At 36.8% G+C, this 19,826-nt stretch overlaps 1 protein-coding gene across 1 annotated transcript in view; it reads right to left on the reverse strand.

Annotated features, from left to right (window-relative positions):
* DSCAM (DS cell adhesion molecule) overlaps positions 1 to 19,826 on the reverse strand; it is a 355,545-nt gene that overhangs the window by 22,422 nt on the left and 313,297 nt on the right. Inside the window, exons 31-33 of the mRNA XM_088144695.1 lie at positions 18,749 to 18,898; positions 16,625 to 16,822; positions 14,564 to 14,866 (exon numbers count right to left, since the gene is read on the reverse strand). Of these exons, the coding sequence (XP_088000821.1) occupies positions 14,564 to 14,866; positions 16,625 to 16,822; positions 18,749 to 18,898 (651 nt within the window). The remainder of the gene's footprint in view (positions 1 to 14,563; positions 14,867 to 16,624; positions 16,823 to 18,748; positions 18,899 to 19,826) is intronic.

Raw genomic sequence — 19,826 nt, forward strand, 5'->3', positions numbered from 1 at the left:
AAACACAGGCAGACTAAGTTCATAGCTCCTTTATTCTGAACTCAACTGTCTAGATTTTTCTGTTTTTATCAGTAGCCCTGGGGAAACATGGAATAACAATTGGGCCTGGATGCAGGGATTCCAGTATGAGCTTGGGGCAACACTCAGTGCAAAGAATGTAAAAATATCTATTCTCCACCGCTACCCAGACTGTCCTTTAAATAGTTTAACACATTATCTGAATAAAACAAGAAAATAACTGAAAAAATATTGTGCAGTACATGTAAAGTTATATTAAATATTGCACGATGATAAAAGGAAATGCCTTAGAAAGAAGCAGAAAAGTATTTTTCCTATTTAACAAAGCAAGGTTAAGGTATGTGATATAGTGACAAAGTTTACTTCTAACAAAATAAAATACATACCTTCTTCCAATTTACACCTACAATGTGAATTCACACCTACAATGTTTATCCTTGCTGAACTGAAACTTCAGATACCTTGGACTGTTTATTGAAATAAGCGTCAGTGAATATAAGAAACACCGCTGCCCATTAAAGATCAAAAGTCTTAGTAAGAGTAGATTTTCTGCACTGATATTACGGCAACAGCTCAACTTTAAATGTAGCAACAATACATATAATGTTTAACATATAAATATGGAGACCTGTAAAGTTGAAAGACTTTTTAAATTTATAGATTATAAGCGCTAGCAAAAAGCCAAAACCAGAAACCCTACTGTTTGATTAGAGGATAGAGGAGCCAGTGTAGGGCTATATTCCACTTCAATTAGTTCATGCCTCCTCTCGCCAATGGGGGACTTTGGGCCAGTCACTCCCTCTCAGAACTGTAATGGGGTAAAATAAAGTGACAGTCCTACGTAAACCGCTTTATGCTCTCAAAAGATGGGACATACTGTATATGCATGATTTGTTATTACTTACAGTTGGGTTCTATTTGGGGGACCTACAGTGTATACTCAAGATGTATTCGGTATTCCAATTGGCACCGTCATCCAAATAATATATGGTTAAAAAAATAAGAAGAAACTCTCCTAATGCTTATTTTGGTTACAGGCAAGTCCCAGTTCTGAAAAGTTTGAAAGCTATTGAACTACCTATCCATGTTAGGAAAGCATTATGACCATCTCTCCTTTGCGATGTGAAGAATGAATGGGCTACCTCCATTTCTTGGGCTAGGGATATTTCAAAAGGGCCCTAATGTAGCAAGCAGGGAAAACAATTCTCTGTACCTGAGATTCCTAAGTAATTATATCAGGAGCTCCCATTTGGTGGGTTTTTAATACCATTAAATGATTAGCAGCATGATTAATTCAGCCTTCACTGAGAGGGGAGGGGGATATTTCATGGGCTCAATTATTCTCCAGCAGTTCTGGACAGGACACAAGTGTTACAGATCTCAATATGCCTAAACAAATCATGTATTAAGGAGAATTTAAACACAGAACTTAGAAATATTGATAATCAAATATTTGAAGATTCCACACTGCTGTTTTTAAACTAAACAATTTAGATCCATTTAATTCTTTCTTGCTTCTGTGATTTCACTGCCCTTCCTTCCTTCCTTCCTTCCTTCCTTCCTTCCTTCCTTCCTTCCTTCCTTCCTTCCTTCCTTCCCTCCCTCCCTCCCTCCCTCCCCCTCCCTCCTTCTACTGTATGAAACAGAAATGACCAATTTAATCAATTCCAAAACTGCTTCAAGCACATAAAAATTTGATTAACAGTCTACTGAATTTTTAAAGCGCACAGTGAGAAATGTACAAGAGAACTGTATGTAGATATCTATTTCACAGTTTTTTTGTTAGAATCTTGAGACAGCTTTTGAATTTCTTATATAATGTTGAGTAGGTGGGAATAAACTAAGTGTCCCCAGACACAAAGGGGGGGGGGAAAGAGAGAGAGAGAGAGAGAGAGAGAGAGAGAGAGAGAGAGAATATGTTATCATATCAATACAATATGTGAGTTAGTCCTTCCAGTATGGCTTCTATTCTTTTCTAGATACTGATGGTAACTGGAAAACGGATCATTATCCCTTTCACAAGACTATATCCTAAGGAAGATTCTTTACTGAAATAGCATTTTCAGTAGCATTCTCATACCTTAGGAGTAGCCTGAGGCAATAAAAAAGTAGGACTTTGGGGAAATAAATATAGATGACAAATCCTGCAACAGAGGAGAAAATATCACAGTGCCTCAAGAAGTGATAAATAATCAGAGGGATGAAAACACAAGAAAATCCAACATTCCCTTAGCAATTATGTCAGGATTTGATCCTAATTTGTAAGCTTGGACTTTGTTTCAAGAAAATAATGACAAAAGAAAATGGGAGAGGTATTCCAGAAAGATTAAGCAACACTTAATGCCTCTGATGTGATTATTTATTGCACCATGGAACTGATGTGCTGTAGTGGCTAAAATGCCTTCCCTAACCTGGTACATTTCATATATGTTGGCAATAACTCCCATCATCTCCATATAATATGGCATGGATTGTGCTAATGGGGATGATGGAAGTTGTAATCCAGCACATTTAGAGAGCTAATGTTTGGGGTAGCTAGACTAGGATTAGAAAGGCCTAGGTTCAAATCCCCCCACACTCTGGATGATCTTGGTCTAATCAGTTGTTGTTCTTTAGCCTAATCTATACCATACAGTTGTGGAGGAACTAAAACAAGGGGTGGGGGGTGGGAGAATTTTGTGTACTAGCCCGAACTTTTTTAGCGGAATGACCAACAATAACATATTTGTTAACTCACTTAAAAATGAATTAAATCAGTGACATTCTGCTGAATTTTTTTGTAGTTTTACCGTTAAAGGTGAATAAACTTTACTGTTTTAAAGGGTTGTGTTTTTTTTTTTGGTGTCTAGAACCAAATGAAAAGTTGATCTGAAAAAATGATTTTTCCTTATGGCTTTGGTTCGATTCTGCTGTCCATGCCAATAAGGCTTTTTGTACACAGATTGAGCCCTCCAAGGATAAATACATTACAAAGCATCTACCTTTTGTAAGTGGATCCTATGATTTTTGCCAATGTTTCTGTTAACGTCTAGGCCATGCAGAAGTCTCAGACTCAGCACCTTTAAACTGATTTATTGAAGTTTAAAAAGCCAAGTTATATTTTACTGATATTACCTGGGTTGCTGTATTCATTTTTGAAAACAAATTAAATTTATATTAATGGGGACATATTTTCCCTCAGCATGCTGAATGATGTACTGAATGAATAACTTGTTATAGTCATGATCACTGAAATCTTTCCTACAAGAAAAGTTTAGTTTATAGGGTTTTTTTTTTTAAAAAGGCAGTCTCTATAGCAAAGCTGAATTATATTAAAAAATTGCTGGCAAAGCCATGAGAACACAATTTTTGGCTGGAAATATAACATTACACAAATTCACTACTGTAATACCACAATTCTATTCCTATTTTCATTATCTGAATGAAAGACATTCAGAGGTACCCAACATCATTCACAAGTTTGGTGAATAGAATCCAAATTGATGTGGATAGGAAATGGTTGTGAAGGATAGGAGGAAGAGCAACTACCAAGGCAATGATCAGACACATGGTACTTGGGTCCATTCCAAAAAACTAATTTGAGAAAACATCTCAGACAAGCCTCTCCCTAATTCACATGAAGATAAAATGAGGGGAGGTGGAAGCACATTCAGGCTTGCAAGATTCTGTTCTAATAGCTGTTCCAACAAAAGTAGTTGTAGACCTATATGGCCTTGGTTTCTTGATCTGCTCTACCTTATAGGACTGACAATGCGCTCTTAATGGAATTGGTTCCACAGTGCTTTCCAATGAAGTTCTTCAACTTAGGCTTTCAAGGCAGGTAATGTAAGCATCCTAGAGATGGTTTCAAAAGGAAATTTACTGCAAACCTGGAACAGATCATTCTAAGTACCTAGGCATCTATGGAAAGGGAGTGTACTTATATTCCTGAAGGAATCAAAGGCACTGCTTTTGCACAGCCCCATATTTCCTTCAGGAAGTGAAGCATGCCTTAGAAGAATTCCTGAAAAATTAAAATGTATTATGGCCAAAGACCAGTATAGAGCAATAGAATGTTAAAAAGGTTTTTTTTAAATACCACATAAAGAAGTGGGGGAGGAGGACGAATTCTAGGGGTGCCTCCTGGAAACTCCCCACTTTGCCAAAAATTAAATTTGAGGTAAATAGTGTTGTTCAAACAAAACATCCAACCAATTCTTAGTAAAATGTAAAATATGTTCAGAGAGCTTTGCACATCCTCCATACAATCTGCTATTGGATATGAAGCCATCTAATAATGGCTTTGAAGAAAGCACATTTGCTAATCCTCCCATATTTCCTGTGGTTCCAAGTGTATTCTTATAGGAAGGGGAAGGAAAGGGGGAAAGCAGCGAGGTGAGAGGGTTCCTTGAACAGCAGCTGCTGATTTTTACTAAGGGAAATCCAGCACAAGGCACAACCTAAATTTATTGAGCTCATCACCAAATCGATACTTGTAGGGAAATGAGTATACAGATATTAAATCAAATAAACTAAAGGGGTTGCAAGAAGGGTGTTTTATTCTTTATGCATAAAAATTCAAAAGCATTTCTGTAAGACTAGAAACAGTTTCTGTCTAGTTTTATTTATAAATGCAATGGGTGCTGATATACTAAATATTTAATTATTTCATTTTTACATTGTTTTGTTGTAGCTTTAAAGCTAGCTACTAATTTCATGGTTTTGTGATTCTAAATATCCAAGGGATTTCATTTACGGTAACTAATTTCTTGCTTCTGTAAAACAAAACATTGTATTATAAACATTTCCTCAGGCAAGGGACTACAGTGGAAAACTTAAACAGTACAATGCATAAGTCATATCTAACTGTTATTTGCCACAAAGCACCAAGAACTGAAAAATAATGGAACTGAAATAAGTTCTTGGGAGAGAAAGAAAGACTATGCTCTCTGAATGATCTCTAGGAAAAAAATAAATTGGACAATATTGCAAGTTTTTATAATTATATAGGCAATTAGGATTGAGTTGTGGAGTCCTTGGGGTTCTCTGAGCTTGGTTCTTTTCTTATAAATGTTTCGTTACCTGGCTAGGTAACATCTTCACTGCTAGAATGGAATGGGGTTTGCTCTCTGTTTATATACAGTGGCATGCCCTGCCAGTGTTGGTGTGGGTGTGGATTTTGTTTTATTTTTTTCCCCTTCTGCTAGTTTTTTGATTAGGTTATTGTTTGCTGCTTGATTGTATGTCTGGTGATAATCTTGGCGTTAATCTCTGCTTATCTGGGTGATGATTGCTGGTGAGGAGACGTTCTGATCTTTTGTTTTCCTTTTTATTGTCTCTTTTGAATAGTGTGTAGATGTTGCTTATCTCTATGTGCCTGTTGATGGCTGCCTTGTCTGAATACCAAGCTTCCAGGAATTCCCTCACATTTTTGGATTTAGCTTGGTCTAAGATGCTGACAGTTTCCCAACTGAAACTATGGTTAAGTCTGTCCATGTGTTGTGAGATTAAGGAATTTTCATCGTGTCTTCTGACTGCTGGTTGGTGTTCATGGATGCGCTCTGCTAGCCTTTTGCCTGTCTGTCCTACATGATAGTTGTTACAGTCCTTATACTGTATGCTGTAGACGACTCCTGTTTTTTCTTCTTGGGCTACTGGGTCTTTTGGTTTGCTTAAGATGTTTTGGGGGGCTTTAGTTGGTTTGTGTGCTACAGAGATGCCATGTGGTTGTAATAGTCTGTTGATAGTTTCTGAGACATTTCTGATGTATGGCAGTGTTATCCTTTTCATAGCTTGTGTTGGTTGTGTTGTAGTAGGTAGAGTGGTCAGGCACTTTTTGATAAAGTTGCGTGGATATCCATTTTGTTGGAAGATGTTGTATAGATGGTCTGTTCCTTTTTTCTGCTGTTCTGGGTTGCTGCAGTGCATTTGTGCTCATTTGAATAATGTTCTTACACAGCTCCTGTTGTGGGAGGTTGGGTTGCTACTTTGGTAATGGATTACTTGATTAGCGTGGGTTGTCTTCCGATAGACTTGGGTTTCTAATTTGCTGTTGTTTCTTCTGCTGATAAGGATGTCCAGGAAGGGTAGTGTGTTGTTGTTTTCTTCCTCTCTGGTGAATTTTATTCCTTTGAAGATGTTGTTGATAGTTTCATGTGTCTTCTCTAGTTGTTCCTTTTTTATTATAACAAAGGTGTCATTTACATACTGGATCCATACTTTAGATTGTATGTGTGGGAGTGCTATAGTTTCTAGGTGTTGCATTACAATCTCTGCTACGAGTCCTGACAGTGGTGATCCCATGGGTGTGCCTCTGACACAATATCTTGTTGGTATATTTGTCCATCAAACTGAAAATAGGTAGTGAGGCAGAGGTTGATGACGTCCATGATTCTGGGTATTTTGATCTGGGTGTATTTGATTAGGTTGGGTGTGTTGTGTAGTACTGCTGATATGGATTTTTTCGCTAGCTCTGGGTTTATGGATGTAAAGAGTGCTGTGACATCAAATGATACTGTAATTTCATCTTCATATATGTGTATGTCTTTGATTTTCTGGAGGCACTGTAGTGAGGAGTTGATAGAATATTCACTCTTCTCTGTGAGAAGTCCAAGCTTTTTTGTCAGTTCTTTCACTATGTTGTATGTGGGAGTCCCTGGTAAAGATACAATTGGTCGAAGAGGTATGTCAGGCTTCTGTATTTTTGGTCATCCATAGAAACGTGGGAGGATGGGTCCACTGCTTTTCATCTGCCACTGTTCTTCTTTTGTGATCTGGCCTTTCTTGGTTAGGTCATTAAGGGTTCTCTTATTATTAGGTTGTCTAGTTTCTGTATTGGGTTGGTATTAACTGGGATGTAGGCTTCTTTGTCCTTTAATAATTTTTTTGGCTTTTTGCAAGTATTGTGGTTTATCCATAATAACTGTGGTTCAGCCTTTGTCTGCTGGGATTATGATGGTTTGGTCCTTCCCTAGGCTTTTGTGGGCTGCTCTGTCCTCTGCTTTGAGTTGGTGCTGATACTGTGTTCTTCTGATCTGTGGTATGATTAGGACTGATTTTAAGATGTGGAGATTTTAGTCAGGCTTCAGAGACACAGTGCAATAGAGACTAGTTTTAAATAAGTCCTTGCCTTTCAAGTTATTCAGATAGATGACATGAGAAATGTGAACTGGTGTGGCTATATTCTAGCCAGGCAATGTGCCTAAGTATGGCGTGGAGGGGAAAATGGGCAGTCCAACAACTTAATCCTGACAATGAAGCCACTTAAGAAGAGTAATAAATGCAAAATAAATGATCTGTAGGAAATGTTATAAGAAAATACAGTGGTACCTCTACTTATGAACGCCCCTACTTACGAAATTTTCGAGATACGATCAGCTCCGGCCCCAAAAATTTACCTCTACTTATAAACTCGCCTCGACTTACGAGCCATTTTCTGCCCATTCCATGTGGTCCGCGGCCATTTTTCTGCCCGTGCCACGTGGTCCGTGGCCATTTTTCTGCCCGTGCCATTGGTCCGCGGCCATTTTTCCGCCTGTGCCACATGGTCCGCAGCCATTTTCTGTCCTTTCCACGTGGTCTGCGGCCATTTTCCGCTGTTCCACGTGGTCCACGGCCATTTTTCTGCACGTTTCACGTGGTCCACGGCCATTTTTCTGCCCATTCCACGTGGTCCGTGGCCATTTTCCGTCCGTTCCATGTGGTCCGCGGCCATTTTTCCGCCTGTTCCAGATGGTCCGTGGCCATTTTCCGCCCGTTCAATGTGGTCCGCGGCCATTTTTTCTGCCCTACTGCGTGGTCAGCGGCCGTTTTTCTGCTCCTGACGCGTGGTCTGCGGACGCCGGAATGGATTAACGGTAATTACATTGAACCTTATGGGAAAATTTACTTCGACTTGCGATCAACTCGACTTGCGATCAGAGTCACGGAACCGATTAAGTTCATAAGTAGAGGTACCACTGTACTTATATCTAAAGCTGTCCTATAATAGAAAGTAAAAGGAGGGATGATACAGTTTAGAGCTCTTTCAAATTTTATCACCTACTTTCATCCTTTTTAATGTTCCATGAAAAATTCCTGTTAGAAATGTATATGTGGTGGGGAGAGCAGAAGGACTTGTGCTTCTTTTATTGTTATTATTAGAACATTTAAACTGCCAATGGCACTGACACTTGTGCTCTTGTTCTACAAGCTACTAAACTAACATGAGTTGAGAATGTCCACATGATGATATGAGAATACAATGATACATGGTATCAGGGACTGAGCTATGCACCCCTGGGTAGCTGTTGAAGATATCAATAAGAAGTCTTCATCTGGGCTGGATGTGATAAAGAGCAAGCAAAAACTCATATATACCATGCAATGTGACAAATGTTGGACTAGCAAAAATTAACGTTTGGCAAAGGTTTGAAAAGTAGAAGAAGCGGAAGACAATGGAGAAAGTGTAGGTAGGCTGATTGGATTATTCTTGAGGAGCTATTAGTTATTACCAAAGACAGATCAAAATAATAACCAGAGGTCAAGTCACCAAAACAAATCACCAGAGGTCAAATCTGTTTGGATGACACCCAATTAACTACATACCTATTTATTGTATGTATTGTTACTGTTGTTTCAAGGAGTTTATAGTATACAGTATAATCCTACTACAGCCTCACTCCTGTAAAATAGTCTAAGAGACCGTGCTTTATGGATGAGTGAGAAGTTGAATGCAGATCAATCATCTATGCATATACAGTTACTTGCATTTAATGCACTGATGTTAATATAAATATGCAACAAATCTATTTTCTCTTTTGGAAAATGTGCTTAAAAATTATCAGAAAAGAAAAATTGAACACAAATTATATTTCCTAAAAGCCAGGGGCTGAATATAAATTGTAAATCCCTTACTGGATTTTGCTAATAATCCTAGTTTCTGGACATTTCATAAGGGAAACAGAGACTTAATTTTTATTGCTAGATTCTTTAGTAGGCAATGGCATCCTGTAAGAATAATTACAATACTTAGAAATAGCAAATGACATACAAATGGAGCCAACGTGACTACTTCCCTCCAGTATTTCAGAGAGACTATTTATTCACAAATTTATATTTTTTTAAATAAAAATAATTGTTTTAGGAATACAAACTTAAAAAAAAAAAACCTCTGTTAATTCTGATTTATTATTTAATTTATATAAAGTACTACCATGAGTACACAGTAAAGTCATGAAAATGCTCTGTTGATGAGGAAAACAGAGACACTGGGTCCTGAATGTGTATAATTTGCCTTCCTTGTTCTAAATTATAGTTCCTGGTTTGGGAGTTCTATTTGAGTCTCTATTTTTGTTCAGTGGAGGCAGTCCAGCATGGGAAGAGCTAGAAATAAATGACATTTGTATTGCTTTAGGAGTCTTTGAGCCTAATTAAATTGAGAAAGGTGGGTCCACTGATTAGTTTCAGGGAAAAACCTCTTAAGAGTTAATGCACATTTTATTAAGAACTACCACTCGATTAGCAAACAGCTGAAAGACTGAACCTTGAAGCTGGCATATCTAAGTCTTGGAGAATGAGATGATTCAGTCATAAGGTACCACTACCTCTGTTCAAAGCACAACATTCATATCTGCAGTGGAATATCTGAAGTATTTTCACTGACCCTAATTTGTTTTAGCTTTCCTTTTATGTTAGGAAATGTCAAGGTAATGAAATTGCTCAGAGTTCCCAGTCAATAAAGCTTCTAAAGTCTTTGTCTGCTTTAGTATAATTGCCCTGTACTTCTGCTTTAGCCAGCTGTAGCTATTTTCTACATTGGTTCACTTTCCAGTTTAATTCTGAGATTCACCTGGATTCATCTGAACTTCATTATTATTTTTAAATCAGTCTCTCTCTCATCTCTTTTCAAACCTGGCACAGTGCCTTGAATCAACTTACTGCTCAGAGAAAACATTTCAAGCACAGGATAAGCTGCTAAATGAAGAGCTTTGAGACTTCCAGCAGCCTGAAAATAATTTAACTTGGCCAGATCCAAACCAACCTGTTAGGGAAAAGTCTAGCTATGGTCCTTCTCTAAAGGAATAGAGTTCACTGCATCTCAGCCCTGATTTGAGGCCATTAATCATGGACTCACCAGATCACAGCCATGCCCTATTTTGCAAAAGCCATTTCTTTATCTTTTTACTTCTGTCTCTATTAGGCAGATGAATGCAGATTTTAGCTGTTACTGTTGCATTTCTTAAGATACAGTCTCTCCCTAGTAGTTTATAGTGACAAGAAACACTGCCAAACTTCATGCCCATTCCACTCAGGATCCTTTTCAAGGCCCAGGATTCATCATCAAGATCAAAGATTCCATATATTGCTGAATTATAAATCCCAACACCACCAGCCACATGACCAATAATGGAATATGCTGGAGAATTCATTTAATTCTTGGCTGTGTGTGTATTAAACCAACTTTTGAAAGAAAATTGTATGTGTTACTGTGTAAATTTTTAACATATATTACCTTCAGTACTGAAAAATTTATTTAATCCCTTATCATGGACTGTGTGCTACTTTAAATACATATTCAGAAAGCAGACGTTGTAATAGCACACACAGCATACTACAATACAAAATTTTTATTTACCCTTATGGGTATTCTTAGAAGGGGTGTAATAGAGTAATGTTTGCACACACTCACATGGAGGGTGGTGGGTTGGCTTCTCTGGCTCCTTCAAATGGGGTTTAAAAGCCCCTCTCCCACAATACCCCTGGTGCAACCTCTCAGAATCTTTGAAGGAGTTCTTTCTAGTTGCTGCTAATTTTGTTTTTATTCAGGGACCAATTTCCTCCTACTCTGGAGGAAGAAAGTGGAAGCTTCTTTTTTTCCTAATGGAATGCTTGGTAAGTTAAATTCCCCACTAGAATGAGATGAGGAATTTCAGAAGAAGTTACAAGTTGTTTATTATGTATTTTAAGATTAAGGAGCTAACTGAGATTATAGAGAATGGGAAAAAGAAAACAGGAAAATACCATGAGTCCTGTAGACAGTTATCTTCCAGGCAGACAGACAGACATATGGACATACATATAAAACAGACAGAATGAAACACGACTAAAGATACAATGAAACACGACTAAAGATACAAAGAAACACACAGTTCAGAACAATCAATATCAATTAAATTCATCAATATAAATTAACCCCAAATATCTTATAACTCCACATTTCCTAGTTGACTAATTCATTTTCATTTTCCAATCCTTCTCCAGATTGGGGTGTATTTCTTACCTGGCAGAAACCAGATTGGGGTGAAGTCTTCCTGGGATGGAACACAAAACAACAAAGACAGACTGGAGTTGGCTTCCTCTAATTTTAAAAGTCCACTTGAAAGAGAGACACTTCTGATGGGCTGCTTAGAGTTTTGAGTTCCAGGACATTGCTGGACTCTGCCCATTACGTAGATTGATTGATTCACTCTTATTCTGAACCACTGAGAATGTTTTTCCCCTTTCAACATGGTGAGAAAGGGACTACCATCTAACACTGTATAATATTGCTAAGGTGATATACAAAGATTCAGATTTTTCATGCAATTTTGAAGAAATAATTGGTACTTAATAATCCTCTCAGTAGTATAGTATTAGAATTATCTAGAACCAGGACTTCACTTAAGTCCTATGTTGCACCTGGTTGCACCTGGTCACTTTAATAATTTTTCCTCAATGCAGAGAGAGAGAGAAAGAGAGAGACTAGTTCTGTGATCACTTATCACATCTCTCTCTCTGCATTGAGGAAAAAATATTTTGCATAGTATATCAGTTCTAGCTCATTAAAGTGACCAGGTGCAACACAGTGCTCCCTTTTCTCAAATTATTTTATTTTGCTAAAATGAGATTTAGTTCAGGAATTCATGTCGATGGATGAGAGAGGAGAGTCAATGAATTTAAAACTCATTTGCAGACAATATTTCTCTGTTGCAAAAACATAATGAAATGATGAGAAACGTTTCATGCATTTCCAGGTTAGTTGGATTATTTGACAACTTTGCCTGTCTCTACCTGTTATGGGGAAGGACAAAGCAAGCTGTACAAGATAGGATAAAACAAAACTTCTGAGTTGTGAACGCGTTGCTATTAATGTCACAGTGGTAAGCATACTGTAAAAGCCGTACGGTCCCACAGAGAACATGACAGAAGTGATAGTTCATCATAAAAAAATATATGTACTTTATAAAAATAATTTAATTTTAGAGAGATTCAATAAAATCGTTAAATTCTGATTTTAAAAACAAACAGCTTTACGATGGGCAAGCAGAAACCCCTTGACCATCAACAATTTACAGCTTGACAACACATTGACAACAGGCAGACACATGGGTTATGTGGTTAGTCTTAATGAAGTATATATTTCTACTTAAATTGCCCTCACTATTTTAAAGATTGCATGTATACACATAAATTAACATATGCAAATTTCATGTAAATTTGTATAATATGCTGCCCTCTTTTTGAGATAATGCATTCCTGGACAGCCTTAAATAAGATGGTTGGATTTAAAGTTTGAATTATTTTTCCAAATGAATAAAGGTGATGGACTTGTTTGGTCACTTCTTTGTTTTTTACATATAAAATATGCCTAGAAAGTATTTTCAATTTTATTCAGGCTTCATTTTTTAAAATAACCACTTAGTATCATGAATACCAAATATTTTCATCCATAAGAGAATGAAAGGTATTTTGTCCAGTGTTACCAAATATATAAAAGTGGAACCAAATCTCCCCAAAAATATGAGCTTGCTGGTGAAAATTATGATCCTGCTTTCCCTGACTCTACTTCATATGTAGTAATGAAAATGTGGCATGATATTATATATTTTTAACCTCATAGGATAGTGAATATTATGGATTTGGGGAATAAGGGAATTGTATAATGTAATAACATACGTTTTATTATTCCAGGGAGACATACTGCATAGCTTTATGATTTATTATTTAAAGCATTGTACATACATTATGTAAGCCTACAAAGATTCAATGTGAGCTACTAAAACTATAGAACAAAATAATCTCAGTGCTCTAGGTAACTTTTTTGAATGACATTACTTCTCATAGTGACATTACCATGTTTTATCCATTTACTAGCAATTAAGACTTTTGTTTGCCTGAATAGCATATTTTATAAATACTGTACTTATATAATGATATAGTGGTTAAGTTATTAGAGTAGTAGAGGGGAGATCCAAATTCTAGTCCTCACTTAGGCATGGAAACTGACTACATGACTTTGGGCCAGTCACCCTAGACTGGGAAGTTGAAAAACATCTATCTACCAACCTGCAGTGGACTAACATGGTAGATTATAATCCATAACCATCAGTGAAGAGCCCTTCAACCTGCAGTAGTTTTGTTCTATTAGGAATTAAGCCACAACATGCATAAGAAATAATTCTGTCATATAGTAAATTAGAACTTTAGCTAGAAATGACCTGAACATTAAGGGGTTTTGTATGTTTCTTTATCCATCCCCAAGATATCCTGTTCTCTTGATTTATTACATTTTTATTTTTACTATACTACCGATACCTCCAATAATTCTGACCTGTTGGATGCAGGGAAGAAATAGTGATAAAAATGCATTAAAACTATTTCCAGTCAACATTAATGAACCTTTGCAATATTCTCCTGTGGTCAGTAAAAACGAATTGCCTCCTTACTGAGGCAGGAAAAATGTTCTAATATAACTAAAACAATGTAACACCAAAATCCAGAACAAGGAGGAAACGTTTTCCTCCAAAAGAGCCAGTTTGGTCAAGTGGTTAAGGCACCAGGCTAGAAAGCGGGAGACTGAGTTCTAGTCCCGCCTTAGGCATGAAAGCCGGTTGGGTGACTTTGGGCCAGTCATTCTCTCAGCCCAACTCACCTCACAGGGTTGTTGCTGTGGGGAAAATAGGAGGAGGAAGGTGTATCAAGGTATGTTTGCTGCCTTGAGTTATTTATAAAAATAATAAAGGCAGGATAAAAAAAATCTTTAAAAAATCTTGATGAGTACAAGAGCCCTCTCTGAAATATCTTGCTGCTTGCCACTGACCCTACCCTTGACAATCATGAGCGCTGCTAGAGGAGTTCTCTTCTGGTGACCGAACAAAGCCTTAGAAACCAGGGGTATCCTTACCAATATGGGAAAAATTGGTGCGTGAAACAAAGCTTCAGAACCCAGGAGTAAAGGTCACATAAAAGGGCTGGCAGGCATAAGAATATTCACTTGTGGAAAAATACTACTGGGTTTATTAATGAGTAAATTCTTATTCTCAAGTTTACCTTTTTGCCAGTTAGAATCTTAGGATTAGCAGGTCAGCTTGGGCATGGTTCTGAAGGCAGGAATGTAAAAGCCTTCAGTATTCAGCAGACTGAAAAGCTGAATACTATGCTTTGCTCTGCCATACAACAGGAAGGAGGAGTTGTTGTTATTGACAACAACAAAAATTAGCACTGAATTTTTGCTGCCAGACTTTTTTGGCCCTTTTGATCATGGTTTGTTTGCCTCATTTCTAGAATTAAAACTGATGGAATTAAAATAGTAGCCTTAGATACCTACCTGGCCGATGTGCCTTTGGAACAGCCATGTTTGTCACGCGTCCTCCGTCCTGAGGTTTGGGAGGGGATGCAGTAAATCTGCAAATCCCTGATTCGGATGGGGTGCTTGAGGTCAGGCTGTCTGTATATTCATTAGTCCCTGCCGTAAGCTGCTCTGATGAGGTGTCTGATATGAAGCATTCTGTGATGGTAAACTTTGCATGTCGCAGCTGCTCTTCCATCTTGGCATGTTCATATGCTCTTGCTAGCTCTTCGTATGTGGAGGAGGCACTTTCTGTGGAGACCATGCTGCTTCTTGCTCGATCTAAACCATAAAGAAAAGGCAATCACTTCAGAAGGGATCAACCAGCAAAAGCATGACTTTCTACTATATACTGAACACCCTTCAAGTAGCACGCTCACACAATATGGCATGCTGTGCTATCAAGTTTTGATGATAGCGTTCTTCATTTGTATCATGTAAAATTAGTATTATAAGTTGAGAAGAAAGAAGTTTATTTCAGAATGAAATTATTGCTATTAATTCCATTTTTTTTCTTAAACTTTTTCTAAATGGTTTCTCTTTTAAGTCAAATTTAGTATCTTCAAATGTATTGGACAGAAGGGGTAAACATAACTCTCAGAAAACAGCCTGAAAATAATACTTGTATATATCTACTCCTTTTTGTTTCCACATAATTTCATTTAAAGAAATGATTTTAGGTAATTAATATTTAATATTGAAGAACTAAAAATGACATGCAAGGTTACATCCTGATTTTATTTTAGAACCTCTTTGTTATTTATTGAAAGCTATGAATTCATTTCATACAACTGTTTTTTAATTGATATTTTGGTCACTCTCAAACAGTTTTTTTGCCAGTTATGCATCTGAACTGATTAAACTTTGGATTCAGCCAAGTTCCAAACAAAATCAGACTGATTTGAACTGAGTAGGTAGATGTTGAAATGGTATAATGAAATCTTGTGCAACGGATTAAATCTGATCCCTTTCAAGGCTTTAATCCAGCAAAAGAGATCAAAATTGCTTGAAATATTTTATTCAAAACCAAGTAGCAAAAATCATCAGCAGTTCTCAAAGAATCTCCAAAACAAACAGACAAAACATTGAAGCCTAGAACATAATCTCCTGTACCTATATGTCTGGCTTTATGCCATTGTAAGGTAGTAGCTACGAACGTCCTGCAAAATTTATCCATACTCTTATCTAATTAGGTTAATTATTAAAATAAAGTATTGTAACTATTTGATTTAACTCATTTGATTTTCCATGATAATTAAGGGGACATTCAGTTTTATGAACTGCTATTTGGGACATGTCCTGAGTCAATCTGGGGAGGGGGGCTTTGAATAAGTCAAACAAAGAGCCTTCAGGAATGGGCAACATGCAAATAACATCAGTATGTGAATTCTCTCCAGGTTAGTGAATCAGCTCCTAAACTGAATTTTATACAATAGTAAAGGCATACTCTTAGGGTCAAGTACACCAATGAGCCACATCCAGTTCAGCAAGCCCTTTAGTAAACTAATACTATACTTCTTAGACTAGCTGCCAAGTAAAGTCACCAAGGAAAGTGCTGGCAATGCAGATGCCCACTTGGGAAGAAAAAGTCTTGTTGGGTCATACATTATCCTCTCCATGGTATGTGAGGGAAATATTGAACATGATGATAAGCTAACTTGAATAACATAGACTGCAATCCTAAATACTTGGAAACAGCTGCTTTTGGCCTTCATGAGACATACTTCTGAATGAACTCAATACTCATAGTATCTTTGAATTTCAAAAGATGGGGATAAATATCTCATCTGCATCTGCTGCATTCCCAAAATTATCACTCCCTTCCCCAACAGCATCTTCTATTTGCATTTTTAAAAACCTGATGATTAAAGACAGTTACAGTACACTAAACATCATACTTTGGCCTAGAAGATGATTATAACATGCCTTCCTTTAAGAAAAGACAAGATATGCTAAATATGCTAAATGAAAACAAGTATATAATCAGCTATACTAAAGATATTCTTGGCCTGAAGATGAAATCTGAACTAAAGATGGTACCTGTATCTTGTGATGGACTAACACTGTAGCTATCGCTTTCTTTATCAACAGACCCTGTGGCCCTGGGAGTTGGCAGCCTCCAGTCTGTTGTTAAAGTGTGGGCTGATATTGTAGGATGGGGTCTGTTGAGAGTCCATTGGCTAGCGTATCTGTTCCGGGCTGTAGGCCCAGTTTTTGCATTCCTTCTTGTTGTAGGATCTGTAATTAAAACCAAGGTAATTGAATATTTGATTGATTAATTAATTAAAGGAGCATAAGAAGGAAAGAAAAAAAATCATCAAACATTATTGAGTGACTAAGTCTTAAAATAAAAATGAGTTACAGAGAAGCTCATCTATCACTGAATCAGCTAATGTCAACCACTGGCAACAATATATATATATGTTCAACCAATGTGTGCATCTTTATCCAGTTTCCTTTTAACTACCTTAGCTACAAAGCTAGTAACGAAAGTCATATAAATAAAGTAATTGTTGGGCATTTAGTTTTTTTAAAGCAAGTTAGAAAAAAATAGATCTTGCTGTTATCTCAGTAGCTTGTTTGAAGAATGGTATTTTGAAACCCTCCCCCTCCTCCCCAATAAACAATCTAGAATCAGTCCTACATTTCCCATTTACACACTTTTAAAAAAAATAATATAAGGGTATAGATTTGGTGAAAATGGAATATTAAGGGAGCAAGGAAATATTTTATTCTAAATTCTCTAAGAAAGCACTGCAAACTATAGGATATAAGAATTATTCATGATTCATCCATTCATATCAAAGATTGACAGCTTTTTATTTGCAAGCAATTTTAAAAAATGTAAACTGTCCATATGTTGCTTGCTTCTTGAAACTATGATGACAACTTAAAAATAAAGATATTCAGCAATAAATGTAGTGTCCCTTTTTTGATTGAATATAATACTTAGATGAATAGCTGAGCAAAACAAAACAGTCTCCTATTTCATGGTATGCTGCAGATTTTCCATACTGAAAGTATGCTGTGTTTTGTAAACCTCACAGAATCATTGCCAAAACGTTGGGAAATGCTCCAGTGATTAACAACTGTATTAGATTTTTATCAAATTGAAAAATCTTAGAATGGTAAATCTGCTTACTGAATATTTCGCTTGTATAAAGGGTTTTGTAGTTGGAAGATATCCCAACCATTATAAAATGTATTAGATGTTGTCAGAATTTAACACCTTTTTCTCCAGAACGATATTAAAGCTGGTATAAGAGTTGGTACATTAACTTGTGTTGGCAGAGAAAGAAATAAGCAAGACCACAAATTCCAGCTATTAGAGAGGTTTTGCTTCTAGAACATTAATGACAACTCGGACAACTAGTTCATAACATTCATTAATATAAAAACACAATGAAGTGCTTGCATAGGTATCGGGGGAAGGGGTGGGGTAGGGGGGAACCAAGCAGTTCTGAAAACTACAAAAGATCAAAACTGAATATGAATGAGGAATATTTAAAAATAAAGGGAAGCTTTAAATAAAGGGACAGAAAACCTCTCAGCCGTACAGGACTTCTATGGGATTGAGAAAAGCATATACCTGGCCTCCCATCTATTATTAGTATTAATTGTAGTATTGTTTTGCCTCCAACCATGGCAGTGACCATCACTCGGTGGATATGTCCAATTATTTGTTTATTTCTTTAGCACTTTTGGAGAGTTCAAAAAGGTTTTAATTAAGATCAGTGCACTAAGCCTATTGGAAAACGATTATACCAAGTTTTGTTTTAAAAAATAATGCCAATCTGGGAATTGGCTGCTGATTTTCAGCAAGGTGATCCTCTAGTGCCCCACACAACCCAGCACTAGAGAAATAACAGCCTTTGCGTAACATTTAAGAAAAATAGTTAACATATATATAAACATATATCCAGTCTTCCTCTGAACACAAAAATATCCCAAAACACTTTGCAAATTCTAGACAAATTTTGAATTTTTACACAACACACAATTGCTTCTCTTCCTTCCACCCCACAGATGTTATTCAAATGACTTAGTTTCCCTCTAGACATCTGTGCATTTTGTTCTGGAATTTGCTCTAAATTCTATCATAGTTCAAAGACCACAGTATGATTTTTCATTGTTTAAATATTCCACTGAAAAGGTTTTTCATACTTGTTCCTGGTCTGGCGTCAGAAACGTCCACCAGCGGCCCAGTGGCTTGTGAGACGGATTGATAATGTACTGTATGAGTAACTGTCAATGATTTCTGCTTTGATGTCTCTCCAAAATCTGCATCAGTTAACAATACTGTAGATCTATCATCTGTGGGAAAGAAAATAATATGAATGCTTATGATGTCTCATTTTGACTATTTTTTTAAAAGAACAAAAGAAAATTATTTGTTTTTCAGTATCTTACTGTATAAAGTAACCTATGGCCTATTATTCAACGATCTAATGAATGTTGTCTGCCTTTTTTTTTTTGGCCTGGAACTAGTTGACACCAACCACAAAAAAATTGTGACGACATTTTTATTTGGTTCCTAGTAAGTTTAAAAATCAAAGAACCATTCCTTTTTTAATATCTGAACCAATCCACATACTAATACTTAGGGTAATCAGAATAAAAGGTAATTACATTATCCATTATCTCATGAGTTCAAATAATGCTATATAATCTAAGTGAGCTACAGAAAAGAAAACACACACAATGCAAAGTTATACATGTTGTCTCTACTTTTTCAAAGTAAAAACTATTTGACATTCACTCCATTCAGATTGTGCCTGGCTGTGAGATTCAAAAGTTACTTGATCTTGCTTGAGTAGATCTCTCCTGATTTCATTTGTATCATCCATTAATAAACTAATAATTTGCCATTTTCCATTTTTAATTTCCAGACTATAAGCCATGGCAAACTGCATTCCCCCCCCCCCCCGACTACTGCTGTGTTCAAGTATATAGCCACAATCCTATTAAGCACTTTTGGGGGGGGGGTTAACCAACATGCATATAAGTAACCTATCCTGGAAAATAATGGGAACTAAGGACTGTTGAGAGCCAGTTTGGTGCAATGGTTAAGGCGTCAGGCCAGAAACTGGGAGACCATGAGTTCTAGCCCCACCTTAGGCACAAAGCCTGTTGGGTGAACTTGGGCCAGTCACTCTCAGCCCTAGGAAGAAGAAGGCAATGGCAAACCACTTCCAAAAAATATTGGCAAGAAAACTGAAGAGACTAGTCCAGGCAGTCACCA

Source organism: Python bivittatus, unplaced genomic scaffold (assembly GCF_059951505.1).
Source record: "Python bivittatus isolate LINGU-HERP-01145 unplaced genomic scaffold, Pbiv_v1 ctg000350_np1212, whole genome shotgun sequence".
In the NCBI taxonomy this organism is placed as follows: Eukaryota; Metazoa; Chordata; class Lepidosauria; order Squamata; family Pythonidae; genus Python; species Python bivittatus.